The sequence below is a fragment of the Antechinus flavipes genome, chromosome 5 (genome assembly GCF_016432865.1).
Source record: "Antechinus flavipes isolate AdamAnt ecotype Samford, QLD, Australia chromosome 5, AdamAnt_v2, whole genome shotgun sequence".
Taxonomy (NCBI): Eukaryota; Metazoa; Chordata; class Mammalia; order Dasyuromorphia; family Dasyuridae; genus Antechinus; species Antechinus flavipes.
The window spans coordinates 1,727,796-1,752,976 of NC_067402.1; the positions used below are offsets into that span (position 1 = coordinate 1,727,796).

General features: G+C 50.1%; 1 protein-coding gene across 1 annotated transcript in view; it reads left to right on the forward strand.

Moving 5' to 3' along the window:
- The first annotated feature begins 238 nt into the window (after positions 1-238).
- The window catches only part of SDHAF3 (succinate dehydrogenase complex assembly factor 3), a 37,293-nt gene continuing 12,350 nt past the window's right edge, over positions 239-25,181 (forward strand). Inside the window, exon 1 of the mRNA XM_051963432.1 lies at positions 239-501. Within this exon, the coding sequence (XP_051819392.1) occupies positions 322-501 (180 nt within the window). The 5' untranslated portion in view covers positions 239-321. The remainder of the gene's footprint in view (positions 502-25,181) is intronic.

A 25,181-nucleotide genomic window follows, 5' to 3' on the forward strand; every position in this document is an offset into this window, starting at 1 on the left:
AGGGGAGACGGGACAGTGCGCAGGCGCGCTGCGAGCCGCCTTTCGATAAACCGGACCCAGAAGAGCCCGAGAAAGAAGTTGGAGAGTGCGCCGGCGCACTGGGGTACCATCCCGGAAGTAAGGCAGTCCAGAGGCACGGGGTGGAGAGGCGGAGCCATGCGCAGGCGCATTGGGAACTTCCCAAATGCACGAAGGCGGAAGCGGATCTCGAAAGACAAGGTTCCCGAGGCGACGTAGCAAAGCAGATTCGCGCGCGCAGGCGCATCGGGACTCCCCTCCCCAAGGCGCCGGGTGAGCCACGCAGGCGCAGACGCCGGTGGCATGATCATGCCGGTGCCACACGTGTCCCGTGTACGGGCCCTGTACCGGCGGCTCCTGACGCTGCACCGCACGCTGCCGCCTGACCTGCGCGCCCTCGGCGATCAGTATGTGAAGGACGAGTTCCGGCGGCATAAAGGCGTTGGCCGCGAGGAGGCGCTGCGCTTCCTGAGCGAGTGGGAGGCAAGTCAGTGCGCGTGCGCGCGCGCCCGTGCTCTGTGACCCCCTTTTCCCTTCCCCCCAAGCTAGAAGGCGGGCATCCCTGCGGGAAACTGGGAAGCGAGCATTGATTAAGCGACTGCTGGGTGCTCGCGTCTTCAGTCAGCGAACTACTACTGCACCTATGTAGCGCCTACTGTGTGCTGAGCATTGGGCCAAGCGCTTACAGTTTCAGTCCTCATTTTCATAGCTTTACCAAGTGCTTCCTGGGTGCCAGGCTCTGGGCCAGGTGCTCTACAGTGATGCTATGTAATGACCATAGTCATAATAGATGTAGTAGCCACTGTGTGCTAAGCCCTAAGAAATTGCTTTCTTCTGAGCTTTACAAAGTGCCTACTATGTGCCGTTAGGGACTTCGGGCCCTGCCCGCTGGTGGGCGGGCCCGGGAGATGGAAGGGGCGTGGCCTCAGGCAGGAGGGCGTCTCTTCCCGGCGTCTCCTGCAAAAGGCCAGGGGTGTGTCCTCGGGCACAGCACTGGCGCCAGGGGTCTCCCTTCCGTGGATCCGACTGCGCAGCGCGGAGTGGCTTAGGCAGGGCTAATCCCAGAGGAGAGTAAATGTAAACAACCAGTTTTGAGTCCGTAGGCAAAGGAGAGAAGAAGAGAGAGGCAGAGACATACATCCCCCTGCTCCTGCTTCCTGCTAACCCCTGCTGAGATTACCAATAAAAAGGGCTGTTTGGCCCCTTAACGTGGCCCTTCTTCCTGTCTGTCCGGGGAAGATTGGTGTGTGTGGCCCCGACAATCAGCTACAATGTGCCAGACTCTGTGCCAGTTGCTTTACAGTGATTATCTCATAATCAACAGACATAACGATAACATTTATGTAGCACCTACTGTGTGTCTCTATCAACTCTAATGAGTTAGCAGTTTGTAAGGATTCCAACATCTCCCGCTTTCTTTTGTTTTAGAGCATAGGTGGTCATGACCTCCCTGACTAATCAAGGAGGTGAGAACCCCCTCCCCCCCCCAAAAAAAAAAGTGATCACGCCTTCCCTGACTGCTCAAAAAAGGAGTGAAAACACCATAAAAAGAAGGTGGTCACGCCCTCCCTGACATGTCAGGAAGGGAGATGAAAACATTAAAGGAAATAGGAAATCAAATCAGATTAGTGAGTTTCTGAAGGGGCCATTTGAAACAGGTACACATAAATCCATCAATATGGGAGGTATTACATATAATTACATAAATTACATAAGCACACATAGCAATATAACATGTATATATATAATATAATGTAACAAATAACATGAATCAACCTGAGAATTTATACATGTCCATAAGTCCTAGAAATAGTCCAAAAGGATTCCATTGTCCATTAGTTCATGTGCCAGGAATCCAATAATTCCTGTAAGCTCTGAAGTACTGCAATAGCCTCATCAACAATTTTTTATCTCAAGGAATCCAATGATTCTTGCTGGCTTTTCAAGAACTGAAACAGTCTCATCTTGCATTAGGAAATCCAATGATTCCTTCAGATTTTAAAAGTTCTTTTAACAGTCTCATTGTCAGCCATGCTCTTTCAGTGTCAGATGCTTCTTAAATCTTCTCCTTTGTTTTGAGGTTTTTCTCTTTTTCTGTCTCTCCAAGGTGAATTAGGCTCATTGGCAGCCATCTGATTCCTTCTCCTCCTGTAGAGACACTTCCCCAAGCAGTTAGCCTATCTGGTCCCTTCCATTCACCACTTTCTGGATCTCTCCACATCACCTGGCGATTATCTAAAGATAGTAGAGCTGCTCTCACTCACTGGACACTGCTCTTCTGATGGGTTATAAAACCTGTCTGCTGGAGCCAGTGCATCTTTATCAAAGATTAAAAAATTAATGGTATAGAGAACTTAGACCCCACATTGAGTACCAAAATATTGGAGTTCTTTTTCTTCTTTAAAATAATATAATGGTTCTTTCTGGGAGAAAGCAGGTTTCTCAGGCAGGTTTCCTGGAGGCAGCCTTAGTTTCAGTCAAAAGTAATAATCACCCAAATGCAGCCAGGTGATAAAAGTTCAAACGTTTATTTTCTCCTTCCAAAATAGCCGGTTAGTTGAGGCCTATCTCTCTGCTTGGTTCTAAGAGTCCTTGCAGCTTTGCCCTTTGCTTCTGCCTCTGCTTTCTTCAGCCTCCAGCCAGCACAAAGATGGAATGGATCTCTTGTCTCCTTCACTTGGGGTTCAACTAGCCTTCTGGAGAGTCTTTCAGACCAGCTTGGTCTCAGTGAGGGAAGTGCAGGAGCCCAGCCACCACAGTAGTGTGACATGAAGATGAATCTGGTTGTGCCTCCGAGAGAGGGCTTCTCCTCAACAGAACTGATGCTCCCTTCTCAATCTTCAGCTGAACTCCCTGACTGGGCTCACTGAAGCTCTATTTATGCTCTTTCTTCTTTGAAAGGGATTGTGGGATTTCTCCCAGAGTACTCTCTGAAGCTCTTAGGGGAGGTGTGAATTCACAAAGTTACAAAGTTTACTTTGTGAAGTTCCCATACTTATGAACTCCAATGAGTACTTAAATACTTCTTGCTTATATGAGCTCTCTAAAAGTGTGAACACAAAAATTGTTTCTATTAGTTCTACTTAGTATCTTGTTTCAGGTTCTGGCCCCAAACATCTCCTTGTAAGATCAGATCAATGATACTGAACCATGCTAAATTAGATAATTATTGTCTAATGAGTTAGCAGTTTGTAAAGATTCCAACAAAGCACTATTACTATTAGCAATAATTATAACAATCATGGTAAAATAATGATAGCTGCTGTGTGCCAGAGACTGTGCTTACTGCTTTACAAGCATCTCATGACCCTGGGCAGTAGGACCTGTTGTCCCCATTTTACAGCTAAAGATACTGAGGTGCAAGAGATTCAACAACTTACCAGAAACCTACAGCTAGTATATGTTTCAGACTGTATTTCAATTGAGGTCTTTTTGACTTTAGACCCAATGCTCTTTTCACTGCAATACTGATCTGCAATTATTAATCACCAACTGTGTATCAGGTTCACCAGTTTAGCATTGGGTATGTGCCAGGCACTGTGCTAATACCTGTGGATACAAAGAGGAAAAGACAGTGTCTACTCAAGAAGCTCACAGTCTAATGGAGGAGACAACATGCAGACAAAGCAGTTATCAAAAAGAAAAAAATATATATTTATACAGAATATATACAGGATAAATAGGAGAGAAGAAAGGAAAGGCATGCATTTTAGGCTGGGAAAGGCTTTCTTTAGATGGTGAGATTTTAGCTAGAATTCAAAAGGAACCCAGGGAGATCAGTAGTTAGAGATGAGGAGAAAGATATTCCAGGTATGGGGATCAGCCAGAGAGACTTGAAGCTAAGAGATGGAAGGTCTTAATAAACCAGCTAAGGGGGGGGGGGCATTGGATTTAGGAGTACATAGAGTGAATTAAGATATAAGACGGAAAAGGAGGGAGCAAGTTATAAATAGGATTTTTATTTGATATTGGATGTAATAGGAAGCCACTAGAGTTTTTTGAGTAGAGAGTTTTAAGGTCAGATCTGAGCTGAGCTTTAAGAGAATCACTTTGATGAATAAATGAAAGATAGAGCATGGGGACACTTGAGGCAGGTAACCCCCCCCCAGTAGTTTTTACAGTAGTCTAAGTGTGGGAGATGAGGGTACACATGGGGGGCAGAGGCAGAGATGAAATGGAGCAAATTTGCTGTGGAGGTGAAATAGACCAGAGATGTTGGAGTGGTGAAATCGACCAGAAATGCTGGGGAAGTCAAATGGCCCAGAAATACTGTAGAGGTGAAAAAGACCAGAGATGGAGCAGAGCTGACATGGACCAGAGATGTTGCAGAGGTGAAATAGACCAGAGATGCTGCAGTGGTGAAATGGACCAGAGATGCTGGGGAAGTCAAATGGATCAGAAATACTGTAGAGGTGAAAAAGACCAGAGATGGAGCAGAGCTGACATGGACCAGAGATTTTGTGGAGGTGAAATAGACCAGAGATGCTGCAGTGGAGAAGAGATACTGGGGAAGTGAAATAGACCAGAGATATTGTGGAGATAAAATGGACCAGAGATGCTGGGGAAGTGAAATGGACCAGAAATACTGTAGAGGTGAAAAAGACCAGAGATGGAGCAGAACTGACATGGACCAGAGATTTTGTGGATGTGAAATAGACCAGAGATATTGTGGAGGTAAAATGGACCAGAGATGCTATGGAGGTGAAATAGACTAGAGATGCTGCAGTAGTGAAATGGACCAGAGATGCTGCAGTGGTGAAATGGACCAGAGATACTGGGGAGGTAAAATCGACAGGTTTTGGCATCATATTGGATCGGAGGGTTAGAGAGAACGTGGAGGCTACACAGTAAAATAGGGCAGGTGGGAAGTATATTATAACCCTATATACCTCTCCCTGCCTCAGTTTTCTCAACTGTAAAATGGGAAGCATAATAACAGGTACCTCCCAGGATTGTGAGAATCAAATGAGAGGATAATTTAAAGTAATTACATAGTGCCTGACACATAGCAGAGTTTATAGAAATATTTATTCCTTCTCTGCCATCTCTGTCCCCACCTCCTTCCCTTTCCCTTCTAGGAACTTAGGGATACTGTGCACAGAGACTGGCATGATCCTAGTCAGGAATGATGAGTGTATAAAACTTAATCCGCAAATCAGTATGAAAAACTTGTGGAGTCTGGCATAATCTCTATTTGGGGAGATCACTGAAGACTTCCAGAGTGGGTGAATAGGATATCATGTTATAGAGGAGCTTAGCAGGAAAGTAGTTGGTGTGGGGGCACTAATGAGGATCCATATGGATAGAGTGCCTGGAGACTTATAAGTGTTCCCGGCATTGTGAGTTCTAGGAACACAGATGCTAGGATAATGATACCTGGGTTGGAATTCCATCTTGATGCTTACTTCTTGTGTATGCACTCACTGCTGTCCCACCCTTTAGGGCACTTCCTTACCTCCACAGGAGCTAGATCTCTTTACAAAGGCAGGCTGTGAGAACGCAGGTGTGCCTGAGGTGGCCTCTAAGGAAGCAGCTGGATGTGACTTTGCTACCTTTTTCTCAGCTTATGATTTCTCTTTTAATCTTAGGTTTATGATTTGCTTGTGAGAAGCTTTTCTAATTTTGTGCACTTTGAGATGAGGCCACTGCAGGTAGGGTTTTACTAAACTTTCCCTCAGGATGCCCTGCCAGTATAAAAATAGTCAGTTTGGGAGGGAGAAACAAGAGCAAGCTTTATAGATGGCTACGTGACTTGCCCAGGGTCACACAGTTAAGCTGAGCCAAAGATGGGATTCAAACCTCTGGCTTTCCTTACTCCTGGTCCGGAAGAAATCTAACATGAATTTTTCCCTCTTCTGTCACAAGGTTGTCCTGGGCCTTTCTGCTAGTGCAACCTTTTTGGTTCTGGCAACAGAGACACAAATTAAAATCTCTGGGATCAGAGCAATCTGGTTTTATTTCACTTTTTGCCTCTTGTCTTTTGGAAGAAGAAAATCCCCTGTTTTTGCAGGACTTGACATGGGAGCATCTTGGGGTTATGATTCCTGATTTTTAACTGCAGTTAATAGTGAAATAAGCATCAGCTTAATTGAATCCTCAGCTCATGTATATTCTCAGTATTGCTATTTATGGAAACAGTAAAAAGCACATTTTTTTTTAGTTCATTACGAAACTAGCATGGCAGTTTGGTTTTGGAGATAGGGAGCCTTTTGATGTTAGCTTGGCCACCCAAGCTACTGTTCCCCATAAGCAGCACAATGTTCTCTCTTTTAGCTAGGGAATGTCCACACCAGGACTCACCATGGGACTCAAGTCCCACATCTTAGTGGATTAGGAGCTGATCAATGAATTAGGAGACTGGGGAGAATAAGGAGGATTGCTTGGCCTCTTTGTTCAAGAGATATATTTGTATGTGTGGGATGCATCTGCTCAGTAGAACGGGCAGCTTCTGGTACCTCCGGGTGGGAAAGCCTACTCCAAGGTCAGCATTTCTGTGTTTATTCTTGTTGTCTGTTGATGTGGTACAAGGTTTAATTAACTGTTCCTGTTTAACATCGTATAAATAAAGCTACAGCTTTTTTCCATTCCAATAATGGCATGATCCTTAGTTAATGGAAAAAAAGAGACCTAAGGGGAATGTAAAACAAGTAGGTTTTTGTTATGGGGTTTAAAAAAAAAATAACATCCGGTATATTTGATCTCTTTAAGGGAAACTTTAAGACCATTGTTTTTATCGTGGAAGTATTAATTTTTTCAAAAACTTTCTGTGATGGTCTATGAGGTTTATCTCTCAGAGTATCAATGATACTTGTTAACTGGACCATCCCTCGTCAATGCTTCACTCGAGGGTCAGCCAATAAACTGATCTTTGTTATGTACCCCCAGGATTGTCATAAGATTTGGACATCTGCAGGGAGGAGAGCTTTTTAAGGAACTATGTCACTCGTTGAAATCAGTGTTCTTTTCTCTCAGATGCTGAGCAAAGTGGGATCTTGAATTCTCTACCTTTTTTTTCATAACTGTTATCAAGGATGCCTGTTTATTTTCACGGAGATTATTTTCATGGAGTTTTCATAGAATTGTAAAAGTAAGACTGAGTATTTTTGGGTCAAATTTATGGGTATTAGTTAGTTTGTTGATTTTTTTTTTTAAGTGGAGTGTTTGGTGTGCTTTTTTCCTTTTAAATGTCCTGAGAATTGCTCCCTTCATAGCTTCAGAATTATGCTGATTCTTGTGCCTGACTGAACCTTGGAGAACTTTGGATCCAAACTCTACATCTTATAGATGAGTAACTGGGGCTCAGAGATCAGATGACTTGTCACCGGCAGGTGGTGGATAGGAGACCGGAAGCCAGGCCCCTCAAGTCCAAATTTAGAAATATTTTTGTATCTTTTCTCCTAATTCTGTCATCTGGGGAGCGATGGGAAGGATGTGATCTTTCAAAGGGCCACCCAGGCCCTTTCGTCCTTTCCATATAATGTCCTGCTGATTGTTTCACATCTTTTTTAACATGGTTCCCAGCACTGCCCGAGCATCGGCTTCCCAGGTTGTTTGGCTGTCTGTCCAGGGCAAGGGACACTGGGATGGTTATGCCCCTCTCCTTCCACACTGCCCCTCTGCCCATTGAGCCTTAGGCCTGGTATCTCCTCTTGAAGGCCTGATGCTGGGAGGGGAGACCTGGAGGTCACAAGAGTTCAAGAGTCAGGTGTCCACACTAAGTCTGGCACCTTAGGAGACCTCTAGACATTGTTGGACCAGTGACAGCCCGGGGTGAATTAGCTCTCAGTGGGCCAGCGCTGCCTCCCAAGCCCAGGGCAGTTCAAAAGTCAGGATGGTCGGAGACTGCCAGGAGGCAGGGGATGTCCTTGGTGCCTTCCGCTTCTGACTGAGCTCTCAGCCGCCCTGACTCCCCCCACTCCCTCACCCCTGCGCTTGCTGCAGCCACTCACACTGGGAGGAGCGGGCCTTGCCGGCCTGGGGACAGGGTCAGAGGTTCTCGGGCATCGGGCCCGGGCAGCACAGGGAGGCGCCTTCTCCGTGCACAGGGAATGCTCTAGGCCCGGTGTGTGGGAAGCGGAGGCTTTGACCCACTGAGTTTCAGACTGACGGTCACCTGAAGTCAGACACAAAGAGAACCAGCTTCTTCTTTTCTGCTCCCCAAACTTGCTTTTCCTCCTTCACATTTGGTTCCCAATGGCTCCTTCCCAGTCGCCTCCGGGGAGAAGCTGTCCTTGCCTCCACCTTCACATCCTTTGCGGAGCCGGTCAGTCACGGGTCCCATGGGCCCATCTTGTGTTCTCTCCCCCACGCGCCTGCTTCTTGGACTGCCCTAGGAATAGGGGGGGCACCACATCAGCTCCTCCTTCCCCAGCCCGTCTGGGGCTTTGGGGAGATCCGGCTTAGTGGGTTTCTCCGCAAACTTCCTGCCGCCGTGATTCTTTTTGACTGTTTCTAGCCCTGGGATGAAGTCATGCTGCTCACAGTCCTCAAATCTGTGGGAACTTTAGGATCTAAATCCGCTTATAATCTGAACTGGGCTTGCCCTCGGCCACCGTTTCTCTCTGCAGAGACATCGAAGGCTTGCTGGATGAGGCGTTTCTAGGCTCTGGGGGGTCTTTCCTCCTTGTGGCATTTTCTTTGAACTTCCCGGGACGTGTTGGTGATCAGGGGTCTGCTCTTTTGTCCGTTTCCCATTTAATCGGGCTGAGCCGTTTGAGGCTCAGCCCCTGGAGTCTCCAGTGCACCCCTGGCTAATTTAGGAGTCGCCCTCACACGGGCGGCCGGTTGTTCCGTCCGATCAAATAGAATGGCTTTTTGGGTTATCTGGCATCTCATGACTCAGGCTCACTCTGCCCCCCCCCCCCAATTATTATTTTTTAAATTTTAAACATAACCAACAGGAACATTCCCAACAACAGAAAAAGTGACCGAGTGAGAAATTCCTCTCTACGATCACGGCTTTTTCTAAACATTCAACAGATCCTGCACGTTCATTTAAAAGCCATCCTGTTTACCTTTGTTTCCGGCTGCACCGAAGAATGGATGGACAGACAGACAGACAGGGAACTCCTTAGGTGCGCAGTACATCCTAGGCACTGGGTAGCTGAACGAGGGGTGGAGACCGGCGGTGATGGAAAGTTGGAGTGATTGTAGCTGGGCCCCCCAAGGTGGGGGTCTGTCAGTGGTCCGGAGAGCCGGACCCTCCTGGGAGGAGGCTTTTCCAGAGGAAGGACCCCTTCCTCGGCTCTTCGGTAAAGGCTGGACACGGCCCGGTGCTCCCCTCTTGGGGTGAAGTCTTCATCCCCTCCCTTGCACATCCCTGCCCATGGGTCCTAGCCTCTTGGGTCGCAGAGTTGGGCCGGCCTCCTGGGCTTCTCCCTGGAGCCGGGCAGGGCCTCCCAGAGACCAGGGCCCCGGGGACCCCCGCAGAGCGCCCCACACTCGGCACCCATTTCCACTGCAACAGATAGCACCAAGCCTGCCTCTATGAGGCGCCAGGTGCCCTTCCAGAGGGCTTCCATAGCGGCAGTGCCCAAGGCTGCCACATGAGGGCGCAAGAGCCCCATGTCTGGGAAGACCATTGGCAGCAGCCTGGGGCTGGTTTTCCTCAAGTCCGTCTATTTGTGCCAAACAAGGCGGCCCCGCGGCTGCCCGGGCTCGTTTTCCATAAGGGGCTGGAGGGTGGTCGGCTCAGACTTTTAAATGGCTTCTCATTTGTGATCGAAGAAAAGAGAGAGACAGAGACAGAGAGAGAGAGAGAGAGAGAGAGAGAGAGAGAGAGAGAGAAGACAGAGAGACACAGAGACAGAGAGAGAGAGACACAGAGAGGGACAGAGACAAATAGAAACAGAGAGACAGAGACAGAGAGAAACAGAGAGACAGAGAAACAGAGAGAGAGACACACACACAGAGACAGAGATAGAGAGCCACAGAGACAGAGATAGAGATAGAGAGAGAGAGAAGACAGAGAGACACAGAGACAGAGACAGAGAGAGACAGACACAGAGAGGGACAGAGACAAATAGAAACAGAGAGAGAGAGAGAGACAGAGACAGAGAGAAACAGAGAGACAGAGAAACAGAGAGACAGACATAGAGACAGAGACAGAGACAGAGACAGAGAGCCACAGATCCAGAAACACAGAGACACACACACACAGAGAAGAGAGAGACAGAGAGCAACAGAGATAGAGAGAGACAGAGACAGAGAGAGAGAGAGACAGAGACAGAGAGAAACAGAGAGACAGAGAGACAGACAGACACAGAGAGAGACAGACACAGAGAGGGACAGAGACAAATAGAAACAGAGAGAGAGAGAGAGACAGAGACAGAGAGAAACAGAGAGACAGAGAAACAGAGAGACAGACATAGAGACAGAGACAGAGACAGAGACAGAGAGCCACAGATCCAGAAACACAGAGACACACACACACAGAGAAGAGAGAGACAGAGAGCAACAGAGATAGAGAGAGACAGAGACAGAGAGAGAGAGAGACAGAGACAGAGAGAAACAGAGAGACAGAGAGACAGACAGAGACAGAGAGAGACAGACACAGAGAGACAGAGACAAATAGAAACAGAGAGAGAGAGAGAAGACAGAGACAGAGAGAAACAGAGAGACAGAGAGACAGACAGAGACAGAGAGCCACAGAGACTGAGAGAGACAGACACAGAGAGGGACAGAGACAAATAGAAACAGAGAGAGAGACAGAGACAGAGAGAAACAGAGAGACAGAGAAACAGAGAGACAGACAGAGACAGAGACAGAGAGCCACAAATCCAGAAACACAGAGACACACACACACAGAGAAAGAGAGAGACAGAGAGCAACAGAGATAGAGAGAGAGAGACAGAGACAGAGAGAGAGAAGACAGAGACAGAGAGAAACAGAGAGACAGAGAGACAGACAGAGACAGAGAGCCACAGAGACAGAGAAAGAGAGAGAGAGAGAGACAGACACAGAGACAGACAGACAGAGAGGGACAGAGACAGAGATAGAGACACAGAGAGAGAAACACAGAGAAATAGAGACAGAGACAGACAGACACAGAGAAAGAGAGTAGAGAGAAAGATACAGAGACAAACAAAGGCAGAGAGAGACAGACACAAAGAGATACAGGGAGAGTGAAACAGAGAGACAGAAAGGGACAGAGAGAGAGAGACAAAGAGCCACACAGGCAGAGAGAAGAGAGAGACACAGAGAAAGAGAGGAGAGAGACAGGGCGAGACAAACAAAGGCAGAGAGAGACACACACAAAGATACAAGAAGTGTGAGACAGAGACAAGGAGAGACAAAGAGACAGAAGAAAAAAAGAGAGGAGACAGGCAAGCAGAGAGAGGAGAAAGAAAAAAGAGGCAGAAACACAGAGGCAAAGAATGGGACAGACAGAGAGACAAAGGCAGAGAGGGACAGACAGAGATACAGAGAGAGGAGAAAGAGAGAGGGGCAGGAGGAAGAGGAGAGAAAGTGCAAACAAAAAGCCTCCTGCCCCTCCTTGGGCCAGGGCTGGCAGCCTTAGCATTTGGGGGGCAGGCTCATGGAGGCTTGACTCTGACCTGGGGCAGGTGATGGGGGCTCCAGCCCTGTCCCCTCAGTAGCCGAAGGGGCTACCCTGGCTCAGACCGGCCCCCGCCGCCTCCACCAGAGGGGCCAGCTCCCATGGGGCTTTCAGGGATCTCCAGTTCAGTATGCAGTCGTGGCGCCCCGAGTTGGCTTTTAAGAAAGGGCCGGCGTTCCAGCCTCCAGCCTCCGCCTCAGTCAGGGTGGGACGAGAAGGAGAAGGACCTGGGAGGAGGTGGGTGTGGGCCATGAGCGCTGCCCCAGCGTCTGAAGGAAGGAAGGTGAGGGATCCTGAGGAGGGCCGGCTACCCCCAGGTGTTTCCTAGACGGTCCCGGGGGCTGGGGCCTTCCCCGTCCATTTGTGAGGTAGCTGCTCCCCAAATCAGAGGGCCGGAGATGCAGAGCTGATGGGGATCCTAGGGAGCATCCACTCCAACCCCTGGATTGGGTTTTACAGATTTTACAGAGAACGGAGGCCCCAGCAAGGGGGGGGAAATCGCCCAGGGAGGCGGCTCAGGCTTGTAGCCAGTGTGCCCAGCTGAGGAAAGCCCCCTGGAGAGCCTTCATTGGCTTCCTGGGGTTTCTAGGTCCAAACAGTCCTTCACAGCCCAGCCTCTCTGGGGGCTCCCCTGGAGACCAATCGCCTTCTCCCAGACGTCTCCCCATGAAGGGCCTGGGTCAGTCGGGGGAGCTGCGAGGTGGATGTGGCGGCTTTGTGGAGCGGAGGCAGGTCCGGTGGGGCGCATCCCACAGGGCTGCCTGGGTCTGTTTTCCATTACATGGCAATGGCTTTGTTCACTTGTGAGTCTGACCCAGAGAGAGTGGGGGTCTCTGTCCCCAGCGTGAAACCAATCCGAAGTCACTCTTGCCCACCTGGCTGCCGCCCTAATCCGGGGCACGCAGCGAGCACGGACTGGGCCGGCCTGCCTTGTGCCAGCGCTCCAAGGTGTGAGCCTGAAGGAGGCTGCTGGGCCGGATGAAAGTGCCTGAGGGATGGTGGAGCTGTGGCCGGAGGGGGAAGGGCCCGCGGACAGGAGGGAGCGCACAGGGGGCGCTGCAGATGCGCCTGCCCCGGGCAGGAGCCCGGCTCTGCTGTGTGACTGAACACCAAGTGTAGACCGAGCCAAAGCGCATGAAGGGGGGGATTCCATCCGCGCCCTCGGAGGTCACCAAAGGGGAAAAGGAAACCCAGCTCCTTATATGTGCAGGGAAGGACCCTGCCCCCAATGAGCCTGCAGACTCTGATGCCCAGGCCCAGGGAGGCAGAAGTCCTGCAGGGAGACTCTCAGACTGAAGCCTGCGGGCCTGGAAGTGGGAGAAGGAGGCGAGCCCTGGAGGAACCTCGGGAGCCAGCGGGGCATCAGGTGGTGTGTGGAGGTCCGGCAGAAGGAGGCTGCTGAGGGCCGAGCGGCCCGGAGACCCCAGGGGCCACTGGAGCTGGGGGGGGGGGGTGAGGAGTCAGAGCTGGCTTCAGGAGAGTCCCGTTGGGACCGAGTGGAGGACGGGCTGGAGGGGGAAAGACGGAGGTAGAGAGGACGGTGGTCCAGGTGTGGGGTTCGGGGAGAGGAGAGAAGCGGGTGCTGAACGGGACGGGCTTCGGGCACGAGGTCAGCGCCGAGGCAGCAGTGGGGAAGGCTGGCAGAGGGGAGGGTCTGGGGGGGAAGTTCCGCTTTGGAAGTGTGGAGTTAAAGGTAATGGCGCTTCTCCCAGGTCTGTATGAGCGCAATGAGAGGGCAAAGGATCCGTTTCCCCAGAATCTCTCTAGCGGCGCCTTTAGGGGTGGCAGAGCACTGGGACTGGGGGGGCTGCCCGCGGAGTCGGGGGCGCTGCTGGGCGTAGGGGACGGCAGCAGAAAAGCCCGCGAAGACCTCCACGAACCGGACCCCTGCGAATGAGTCCGCAGGACCTGGGGAAGGGCGGAGGAAGAGGAGAAAGTTACCTGAAGACATAGAAGGGATCACATTATTGGGCTTCAGCTTTACCCCATGATAACAATGGAACTTTCCCTCCTCCCACCCCCAAGACTCATCCCAGGCCTTTGTTTTCCCATCCCCCGCCCCGGGCCGCCATTGTTTTGTGCTCTAGTATTCTCTTCCTCCTCCCTTCCCTCCTCCACCCCCGTCCTTCCTGGGGACTGTCATCTGTTCTGCCTTAAAACCCTGTTTTCTCTGCCAAGTGTACTTTGCACACTGTGGGTAGTTAACATTTGTTTCTGCAATTCGGTCATTAATCAGTTTATTTGGGTGAAATGGAAGGAAGGATCTTGGCAAAGGCTTAAAATGAAAAAAGTGTTTGAGAAGATGAGGACCTGACTTCTGTCTGGCAGGGCCCCCGACAGGGACTATGTGCACATAGTAGGCGCCTCCCGTGTTGGACCGGGTTTGTGGCTGACAGGACCTCGGTAAGCCTGCAAGCCCCGCCCCCAACTTTTCTGTTTTACTGAAATGCTCGGGACCACGTCTTTCCTACCCGGAGAATGGGCTGGTGTGGGCTCTTTGTCGGCGCGTCTCTGGGATCCCGTCACCTTCGGACTCGGTTACGAGCATGTGCAGCCTCCGCGATCAGGACTGCCGCCCGTCGTACTTAGCAGCGCGGACGCTTCAATAAGCGGCTTTTGTGCCCCGGCGTGGGCGGAGAAGCCTCCTCTGGGACAGGCGGGATGGACGCGGTTGGAGTTTGCCAGTGGGGAAGATCAAGGCTTAGGGATTCATTAGCGGAAGGGGGAGACCCACCTGTGAGACAATAAGGGCCTGATGAGCAAATGCTGGGAGATTTCCATGGAGTTCTTAAACTAACCAGGAAATGCTCCTCCTTGTGAATAATAGAGCCGAGCCCCAGATGCGCTTAGCCTGGAAGCATTTAATCACCGAAACGAGGCTTGTGGACGCCGAATGTCCCCCAGCTTCCGCTAAGTCCTTGAGCCCAGGTATCTGGGGCAAAATGTCAGCCGGCAATTCTCCGGGCGGCTCGGGGCGGCTTAGGCCGTGGGGCGGCGAGCTCATCCAGGCCTAAGGCTGAAGTCGCCGAATAATAATTGTTGCTAATCCTATCTTGTGGAAGACAGACAGTCCGAGAGGAGTTTGAGCACAAAGGAATCGTGACGCTGATAAGATTTGAAGTCCGACACGATTGACTCTCTGAAAGCGGCTTCGGGTCACCTGCTTCACCTATTTAATGTTTGTTCCCGCTTCAGAGACGAGGCGGGGACGGGGGTCAGGAGAACCAGAGCCGAGCTCACCCCTTGAGACCCTCAGTTTCCTCATTTGTATTAAATGATCTTCAGGGCCCCTTCCAGCTCCGAGATTATGTGACTCAGCTGTGGATAATAATAGGCTTAGGGTTTCATTTTGTCTGGGTGGCTTCATGATTGCAGAGTGAAATTTGGAATTATTGTGATGGAAAATCTTCTGCTTGTCACTCAAACGCTTCTAAACCTCTCCCAGCCCGCCCTCAGCCTTTTTCCTATTTCCTGACTTTTGCCCCAACCTGCCGCTGTGGGGGGGCGCCAGCCACCTCTCTGGGTCTCACACGGGACCCTCCCGTTTTCTCCCTTTGATCCTCCCGCTGCAATTCCTGTTCCCATCTCTGCCTCCCAGAGGCTTCCTCCTGTCCCACCGCAGATCCCATCTTCTCCTTCATGGCTGCCATGGCCCCCAGCTCTGCAGACCCTTTGCACTTTATCCTGTCTAGACCTTGTCTGCACAGAGCTGGGGACTCCTGGAAAGCACAGTGCCCAGCGCACAGTAGGTACTCATGGCGTGCTCTTTTGCACCCTCACAAATCGGCCTTCCGGGTCAGCCACTCCAAGGTGTGACGCTGTTTCCCCGGGGCTCGGGATGGTCTGAGAGTTCTTTCCACCATGAGGGCTGCCTTTGGAGGAAACCTTGGAGGCTAAGTGAAGCTTGAGCTCTTGGAGGAGGAGAGCTCTGTTTCTCTCTGAACAGACTTTGATGTAGCTTGATGGCGTTGAGGAGTCTGCAGAGACAGCGGACTTGAGGTCTCTTCCATGGCACCTGAGAGCAGAGCTGAGGACCTTGTGAAGGGGCTGCAGGCCAGGCGGCTTCCTTCGGGGATATTGGACAGTGGCCTCTGCCCTATGGGGACGGGGCCCAATTTCCTAGGGTCCTCTGGACTTCTGGGATCACTGCTCCAGATGCATTCTGACAGGCCTCCCTTAGCTGCATTGTACACACTCTCAGGCGACTCATGGGTGTTTGTCCCTTTGTATCCTCGGCCTGTCTTTGAATGCAATAAAATGAATACTTTTGTGGTGAGCAGCAAAATCTAGTAGGATGTGTCCCCATCTTGGAGGTGGTTTTCTAACCAGAACTTCTAAGAGCTGTTAAATATGCAGAGTCTGTTAGACCTTTGCTTTGAAAGTATATCATTTAATCTTCTTTTCTTTTCTTTTTTCCAATTACATATTGAGACAATTTTAAACATTTTAAAATTTTTATTTATTTATTCTAATGCACATTGCTTTATGAATCATGTTGTGAAAGAAAAAATCAGAACAAAAGGGAAAAACCATGGGAAAGGATAACAAAAAACAAAAAAAGAAGTGAACAAAGCATGTGTTGATTTACATTTAATCTCCACAGTTCTTTTGCTGGGTGTAAATGGAATTTTCTGTCTGGAGTTTGTTGGGATTGCCTTGGATTAACATTTCTTTAAGTAAAATTTTAAGTTCCAATTTTTTCCGTCCTCCCTAAGACGGTAAGCAATTACTTGTCAACTATGTGCAATCATGTAAAACAGATTTCTATATTAGTCATGTTATGAAAGAACAACAAAAGAAAACAAAACCCCCAAAAATAGAGAAAGTGAACATTTGTTTGATGTGCATTCAGATTCCATGTTCTTTCTCTGGATTTGTATAATGTTTTCTGCCTTAATGGCAATGTGTAGAGAATTTATTCCTGATTTGTCATTGAGATCAGCTAGCATGTGCCTTTAAAAAATAATGACTGGGCTGTGGTGACTGGACCAAGTCACCCCTCGTTACCCTCCCAGACCTTGCCTGTTACTTCCCACAGCAACTTGAAAAGGGCCTGTGAGCCTCAGAGGAGGAAACGTCTGTGCCTCAGGATCCGATGGCTCCAGTAATCCAAGAGCATTCTCCCGTGGATGTCATCATTTGTATCATGTCTTTAGACTCGTTTGTGGAATCCTTGTTTTATAACAGTTCAGGGTTAGTCTCACTCGCCTTTGTGATTTTTACTCGTGGTTGTGTCCTGGTGCCGATGTGGCCAAACTGGTAGCTTCTCTTTCTGCACAAGCCAGGGCTGTCCTCGAGTTTCCCTCTAGACAGCTGACTTGGAAGGTGTCTGGGTCATTGGTACCTGCCTCAGGAATTCCCTTTGCCCTTCCTAAAATTTCAGGCTCACCCTAAGTGCCTCCAGCGCCCTTGTTGGGGCTCTAGTGAGCTCATAGACACGATGTCGACATTACTTGTGGCTCACGTACCCGGATGCCTCCCTTTCTGCCATTCAGAGCAGGGAAAGAATGGGAAGCAAACAAGCCACTCGCGTCAAGCTTTCCTCATCAGCCCAAATTCGGGTCAGTCCTGCCAGAGTCTTGGGTGCCCCACATTCCACAGACTGGCCCATTTATCCCTTCTCCCACCAGCAAATCTTCACCCTCATTAACTGCTAATCGTATGTCCTTTTAAGGACCTGAAAGACTGCCACGGGGAGGAGGGAGAGTTCCACAAAAAGGCAGCCTGTATGGAGACTGGGCTCCATGATGACCACTAATGATACGGACATAGGAGCCCCTGACAGCTGGCTTTAAGGATCTGAAACACTGCCGCGGGCAGGAGGGTCTCAGATGGTTCTGCTTGGCCCCACAGGGCAGGACTCGAGGTAACAAGGGCCGGTTACAAGGAAGCAGATAGAACTTGAGACAGAGAGAAAACCAGAACGCAAGAACTTCCTGACCGGGCGCAGTACCCAAGAATTTAGGGGCAAGGTAAGAGTCCCACTTTAAGCGGCCCGGCTTCCATAGAAATTTGAGATAATGGGGTCTTGCCATGGCTCTCATATTCAGAAGACTCCAGTGGCTCCTTGTTGCTTTTAGAATAAACTAAAAAGAGTGTAACTAGGAGTTAAAGCCCTCTCTACCTTTTAGCTTATTTCCTATTTTTAGCTTAGGAACCGCTGGCCTTCATCCCCTGCTCCTTGTTGCATGTCTGGAACACGCTCCCTCCTCCTCTTGATGGCTCAGAGCCCCCGGGTGCTGTGTCCTCTGTGTCCTGTTTCTTCTCCCAGTGATGGCCTTTTATTGTGCCTTCAGGGACGGGTGTCATGGGGATCCTTCCATTGCAACTCTGTGGCCAGGGAAGGGGCCCAATGGAAATCCATGGGAGCACTCATTCTGGCAGGCGGGGAAAATGGAATAACAACACTGGTCCTGCTGTCTTACTTGTCTTTCTATCTATACTGGGCGTGCTCTGGCCCCGTGAGATGTTGTGATTAATATTGATCCAAGTTTGAGAGGATTAGGGCCAGTTCTAGGGTGCTGGGCAAAGGAATGGAAAAGGAAGGGCAAACCAATGAAAGGAGAAACAGTTACCTGAAGACATAGAAGGGATCATTGCTTCCAGTCTTTCCTCTCTCCAGCTCAACCCCACTCAGCTGCCAAAAGAATCTTCCTAAAGCACCAATCAGTGTCTCCCCTAGTGAGAAGGCTCTAATGTCCTCTTAGTGCCTGGAGGACAAAAACCAGATTCTCCAGCTGTCACATAAAACACTCTGAATTTAACTTAAGCCTCCCCCATCCTTCCACAAACTCCATGTTTTTAGTGTATGTTTATTTTCCTAGTGGGCCCCAGATCTAGGGAGAAAGCCAGCTCTAGGTCAGTAGCCATTTCTTTCAGTGCTGTTATTTGACAAATGAGGAAGGGGAAACTTGCCCTGGATCACACAAGTAGCATCGTGTAACAGACACATATTTAAACCCAGATGGTATTCTTTGTCGTACATAATATAATCCTCTGTAGAATGGAAGCTCTTGGAGGGCTTTGTATCTTTGTGTTCCATGCTCTCTGCTCTTTTCTAGTGAGAGCTGCTTAGTTTTACACCAGGCCATCCGGTGCCTCAATACTAGAACCCTATATGCTTTCTTTCTTTCTTTTTTTTTTTTTTTTTAATTTTCTTTGACCTGAAAATTCTGGGTTTTGGTGATGACAGATATTCATTTCAGAGTTTCTTACAGGAGGATACTGTCAGATTCTTATTATTTTTAAGACTTCACCCTTTTATTCTAATAGATCTGAGCAATATTCTTTCTTGAATATTTCTTGATTTGTCATGATTTCTTGAAATGTCATGACTAGGCTTTTTCTTTGGGTCATAGCTTTCAGGTATTCCACAGAGTCTTAAATTTTCTCTTCTTGATCAGTTTTCCTGCTTGGTTTTTTTTTTTTTTTTTTTTTTTTTTTTTTTTTGAGGCAATTGGGGTTAAATGACTTGCCCAGGGTTACACAGCTAGGAAGTATTAAGAGATCAGATTTGAACTCAAGTCCTCCTAACTTCAAGGCTGATACTCTATTCACTGCACCATTTAACTGCCCCTGCTCAATTGTTTTTGATAAAAAATGCTTCACATTTTCTTTTTTTAATCTTTGTTTTGATATTCCTTGTTTTCTCCTAAAGTCATTTATTTCTGTTTAACCCTTTCTAATTTTCAGAATCTTCCTTCTTGGATAAGACTTTAATTCTCTTTTTAAAAAATTCTTGTTTCCTCCCAAACTCACATTTCTTTTCTACTTGATGTAGTGCTCTCACCTAATTCATAATATTATTTTTTAAAGTCTTAAAGAAAAAAGCATAATACCATTTGTTTGTTTCTTCTAGGAATTTTATTTGATCTTGATGATCTTTGGAAGTCTTCTGGGTTTATTCTCAGGCATCCTTTGTACCACATCAACTCTTTTTCATGGGATTCATTTTTGTTTGTTTTCTTTTTGTTTGTGCATTTTTCAAGGGTTTCAGAGGCAGCTTGAACCAGGGAGCTATAAACTTTCTAATCTAGGCCGTGGACTGATGAGTCCTTTCCAGATTTCCAGATTTCAGACTCCAGTTTGGAATCCGACAGCTCAAGTGCAGACCTGCCTTGGGTTGAGTGCCAGTGGACGGTTGCTGGTTCCATCCTCTGGCATCTTCCCGCAGGTTCAGAACTGCAGAAGTACTAAGCCCTCGCTCTGGTCCCTGATCCTGGGGACCGGGGTCATAACCCTGGTGTGAGGCCAGGGACTCACTGATCTGTGGGCCTGGGCTGGAAAAACGACTTCCTGTGCTTTCTCTCAGTTTACCCATCATCCCTCAGCCTGGCATTCTCTGGTTTTTGTTGGAATGGGTGTCTGGGGACTGGACTGGCTTTCTCCTGCTCCGCTGTCATGGCTGACCCTGAAATGGAAGAACCAGGTGTGCGGGTTAATGGGGTGAACCGCTCTATTGATTGTGCTGTGAGAAAAGAGAAATATGGTGTGATGTGGGTGGAAGCGTGCTATGTAACGGCACATGGATGAGCTGGATCTAACTGCTTACTGGCTTAGGGAGGGACAGAATTTGGAAAGAAAGAAAAGGGAAATATGCAGGAAGGTGCAGACCCAGGAAGAGACTCCTGTATGTCCACACTGCCATGGTGATGCTCAGAGGACAGGGACAGAATTTAACAGAAATACTTAGAAATGAAAGGGAGTGTAATAGGACCAGCCGGCCTTTTCATAGCCCTTCGAGGTTTGCAGAGCACTGTGTGGCGGCTACTGTTCCAACCGATTCTGACAGCAACCGGGTGAGGCTGAGATTGCATTGTCCCATTTGACAGCTGAGAAAACTGAGGTTGAGACAGATGAGCTGGGTGCCTGAGAGTGGGTTTGGAGTACAGAGCTCCCCTACCTACCTTATCCCCAGCTGCCTGCAGGGAGCCTGAGATGCTGCCAGGCTTTTTGTCATTTCCTTTGTAAACAAATTGTAATTAATTTGTAGCCTGGTTTTACGGATTATCTCTCTGAATGTTTTATTCATGTTTATTAGGATTAGAGTAAAATAAAAACTATTAAAAAGCAGAGGGCTTAGGAGAGAGCTGGGGAGATGAGCTTAGACGAATTTAAGGAGCCAAAAACCAGCTTGAGTTGGAAAGACAGAAAACAGGGAAAGAAAGCTAGACAAATACATAAAAGAGAGAAAAGTGGGAGAGGAGGGAGGGAGGAAGATAGGAAGAGAGGAGGGGGAGAGAGAGAGAGATGGAGACAGACACAGAGAGAGAGAGAGAGAGAGACAGACAGACAGACAGACAGAGGGAGAGACAGAGACAGAGACACAGAGTGAGAGAGAGACAGAGACAGAGAGAGACAAAGAGACAGACAGAGACAGAGAGAATGAGAACAGAAGAGAAGGGGGAGAGAGAGAACTTGAAGCTAAAGGACTTTTGTTTTTGCCTTTGATGAAGAAACAGGTGGCCTTTAAAATGCTGGCCCCCGTGCTTAGCCAGGCTCTTTTTCTTGTTCCTCTGGAGTCACACCTGGGTTTTAGCTGGGTCACATCCTGACTCCATCCTTTCTCTGTCACTGGCTTGACTGACCAGTGGTAGGAGAGGAGCCGATGGTCTCTGGTGTTGGCCACGGGGCCAGTCGACAGCCGGGGTCCCCCGCTCTGCTCCTCGCATTGCGACGGCTGCCAGGACTTCCCTGGCGCCAGCTTCAGCTTTTCACCAGGCCCAGGCGGTCTGAATTCCTACCTGTCCTTCTTCAGCTCTTCCATTTGGGCCATCCGTGGGGCCACCCCCCATTTCTAATCCAGCTCACCCGATAATGTGTTACGGCTTCTCTGTTCTAGGAAATGGAAGAAGTTCATCATCATCTCTAGAGGAATCTGCCCATTGTCGTCGTCATCTGGAAATGTTCGACAAAATTGGAAATGTCCCATAAACTCCATGAAAATTTGGAGCAGTATTTTAGAAACTGAACTGTGTCGTCTTCTCTTGGGATTCTCAAAATAGTAGGACTGAAAATAATTTTTTCTCTAGTGACCAGTAAATGTTTCTTTAAAAAAAAGCCATAATTAGACTGGAAAAGGAAGAATAGAAGAGATGAAAGTTTTAATTGCTCCCCAAGTGTATTTTGCCAAAGTAATAACAATTTTTTAATTGGAAAAGAGAGCTAACGTGCCAGAAACCACCGGTTCATTGAAAGAATAAATCCACCAATGTGTTTTCACCACTTAATCTGTTCGTTGCTCAAATCAACTTTTTAAACTGAAGCTTCTCTTTGTGGTTCCCGTTTGGATTTCGAGCATGTTCTGTTTTGGTTCGGACTTTTTCTAAGTTAAAAATTCTGAATTTTTAAAATGCTTGCAGATTCATCCTGTAAATCTTATATTTAATGTGTGATTGTCGTTTTGGCCATTTCCCACATCCCTTCTTGCAGACTCATGTATTCTGTGCCTTAGCCAAGACTCTGGCCTGCTAATCCTGAGCCAGACTGAGCGTCTGGACTGGGCCAAGCATCCGGGCCAGACTGAGGGTCAGAACTGGGCCAAGAGTTGGAACTGGGCCCAGAGTCAGAACTGAGCTGAGCATCCGGGCCGGGCTGAGGGTCAGAACTGGGCGGAGAGTCGGAACTGGGCCGAGCGTCTGGCCCAGGATATGCTTGCTTCTCTCTGTTTGTGCAGCTTTCCCCAAGTTTCTCTAAACTTGTCCCTTCGTTATTTCTTACACTGGCGTGTTCTGTCACATCCCCATGTTCAGCTACTCCCCATGGATGGGGGCACTCACTTATTAGAAGACTATGTTAAAATGACACTAAATAAGCAGCAGTTATTAAGTGCCTACTGTATGGCTGCACCAGGTGGCAGCGGGGGAGCGGAGAGAAGGGGATACAGGAGCGATGGGGCTGGGGGCTGAGAGGGGGGCCCCAAGGACGGCGGCCGGGTTGGGAGCCTGAGCACGGTGGTGCCCTTGGCAGTGACTGGCAAGTCTGGGGGGCGGGAAGGGAAGGTTGGCAGCTGTCGGGCCACTTGGGGCTGTGTTCTGGGAGCCTGCCCACCTTCTGCCAGAGACGGACTCAGAGACTTACTGGGCTCTGTGGAGTTATCATGGCCGCTCCACTGAAGAGGTGGTGGGGGAGGGAAAGTGAACGCACAGTGACTGACGCAGAGAAGTTCCTTTGGGAGGAAAGACTGGGCCTTCTGAGGGATGACCCCCCCCCCCCCACTCCTCCTCCCGTCCCTCAGCCCGAGAACCTTGGACTTTCCTCCCCCTCAGTTCTGGCGTCTCCTCTGGGAAACCTTTGACTTCCTTGCTAGTGCTCGCCCTCTCCTCTCCCCATCCCCCCAATGTTTTGTGTTTGCTTCTCTGGGCCCTTGGGAGGATGCTTTTTTTCATCTTGCTCTGCCCCCAAATGGCAGAAATCTCTCATTTTGCATTGAGGTGTATGAGTGTGTGTGTGTGTATGTGTGTGTGTGAGAGTGTGTGTGTGAGTGTGAGTGTGAAAGGAACACAATGAAACCTTTCTAATGGCAAGGTTTAAAAATAGCAATTGTCTCTAACGTGACTTTGGAAAAACTTTAGTTTTAAATGGAGAAAAGCCTGGGAGGCGCAGGAGGGGGGGGGGGGGGGGGAGGAGGCTGCTGGGGCTGGGGCCTTAATGGCTCTATTGTGGAACCAAGGAGCACGAGAGAGCTCCGATTTCTCATTGTCTCGGGCCTTTGTTCCTCACTTTCAGCCTCAGCCAGACTTTCAGCCGCTTTGTTCTGGGGCTAATCACTCGCTTTGTTAATTAGAACCCCAAAGCCTCCCTGCCTGTTACCATCCCGGACCCCCTCCTGATGTTCCCGGGTGGCCAAAGAGCAGCAAACACAAGCCCAGGGGCGGAAGAAGCAGCCGAGGGCGGGGAGGGCAAAGGGAAAGTCTTTTCTCTGGGCCGGCAGCCGAGGGAACCCTTTTTTCTGCTCTCTGACTGGGAGTGGGGCTCCCCAAGAGCCCAGCCTTCCCAGGGCCTCCCGGGGACTGGAGGGGGAGGCAGAGAGCGCTCGCCTTCACTGGGACCAGTCAGGGAGGGCTCGGCTGGAGCTCTGGGGCAGCCTGGCCTGAGGAGGGCCGGCGGGCTCCTTGGCTTGGAAGGAGCCCAAGGGCCTCCTGACCGAGCCCTGGCCCTCACAAGACTCCTTCTTCCATGAAAAGCTCAGGTCCCGGGGAAGCGTCCCGCGGGCCAATGTCAGCCGGCTTGTTGATCCTTGCTCGCCCGCAGGCCGGTCAGAACGGATCCAAGACCTCTTCCAAGGGGAGCCCCCCTTCCCCGAAGTCCCCAACGCGTCCCTCCAATTCTAGGACAGTGGGAGAAGTGAGGAAGAGGAGAAACGGGGGGAAGGGCCCGGCGCCCAGACTCAAGGATTCTCAGAGCAGACGAGGCGAGCCCGACTTCTCCAGCCTCCCCACGGCTCTGGGGATGCGCGCTCACGGACAAGTGGAGCGAGAGGCGCTGGATGATAGGGCCTCGCTGCCTCGGACTGAGGTTCGGAGCCTGCTCTGTGCTGGGGGTCTTGCCTCCCCCTGCCCCGAAGGCGTGGGAAGGCCCTGGGTGTGTGGTCTTCCTGTGGGTCTCCTCTCCTCAGTCTCCGTCCGTGTTACTGGGCTACGGTGTGTTTGGGATTAGCTTCCGTGAGGGAGGTTCGTGCTCCCTCCCTCTCTCCTCCCTGCTTCCCTCCTTCTGGGCAGATTAAAATGATCCCACCGACAACAAGGGAGACTGAGGCACTTTAAGAAAGGGTCCTTGGCCCGGGCAGCGAAGTGGACTTCGGGGCTCCTCCCTCCAGGCCTGTCTGTGGGGCTGGGCGCCTCGGCCATTCCAGAACGGCCAATCACAGGCTGAATCAGTCACGTGGGGTCGCAAGTCTGGGGCCGTGAGGGCCGTCTCACGCCCATGGACCGGGAGGGAGGAAGTGGTCCGGCTGTCGGTCAGTGAGTGGGCGCGGTCTGCTGCTTCCCTTGGACAAGTGCTTGGTCCCGAGGCTCAGAGATAAATTGGGGACCCTCCGGTCACCTCTGCCAAGCTGACCCTGGGCACTAGCCCAAGGCAGAGCAAGGGGGGAGGCCCCGGCTTCGAGGGAAGCCAGGGAGCTCCGGCTCGGAGGCCTTCTCTATGGAACTCTGAGCGACTCTGTCCGCCCGATTAACGCTGATTGGACCCGAGGACGGACAGCGCAATGATTCCTTCCATCCCCCTTCGATCCATAGAAAATGTCAGTCCTTCTTGGGGCCGGTCCAGTCAGTGAGAGCGTGGGGGTGAGGGCTGCCCGGCTAGTGTGGCCTCCCCGGGAGCCTCAGAGAGACAGCTGCCCTGGGAGCAGGGGGAGCAGTGGGCGGGTGGGAAGGTCAGCAGGCGGGAAGGTCAGCAGGCGGGAAGGTCAGCAGGTGGGAAGGTCAGCAGGCAGGAAGGTCAGCAGGCGGGAAGGTCAGCAGGCGGGAAGGTCAGCAGGTAGCTTCTGCTTCCCTTGGTCTGAGGGATGCACGGTCCATCCCTTCTAGGTGCCTGTGGCTCAGTGACCCCTGGACCTGTAATCCTGTGGGGCCCTTTTTTATAATAAAAGGCGTTTGGGGCCAGG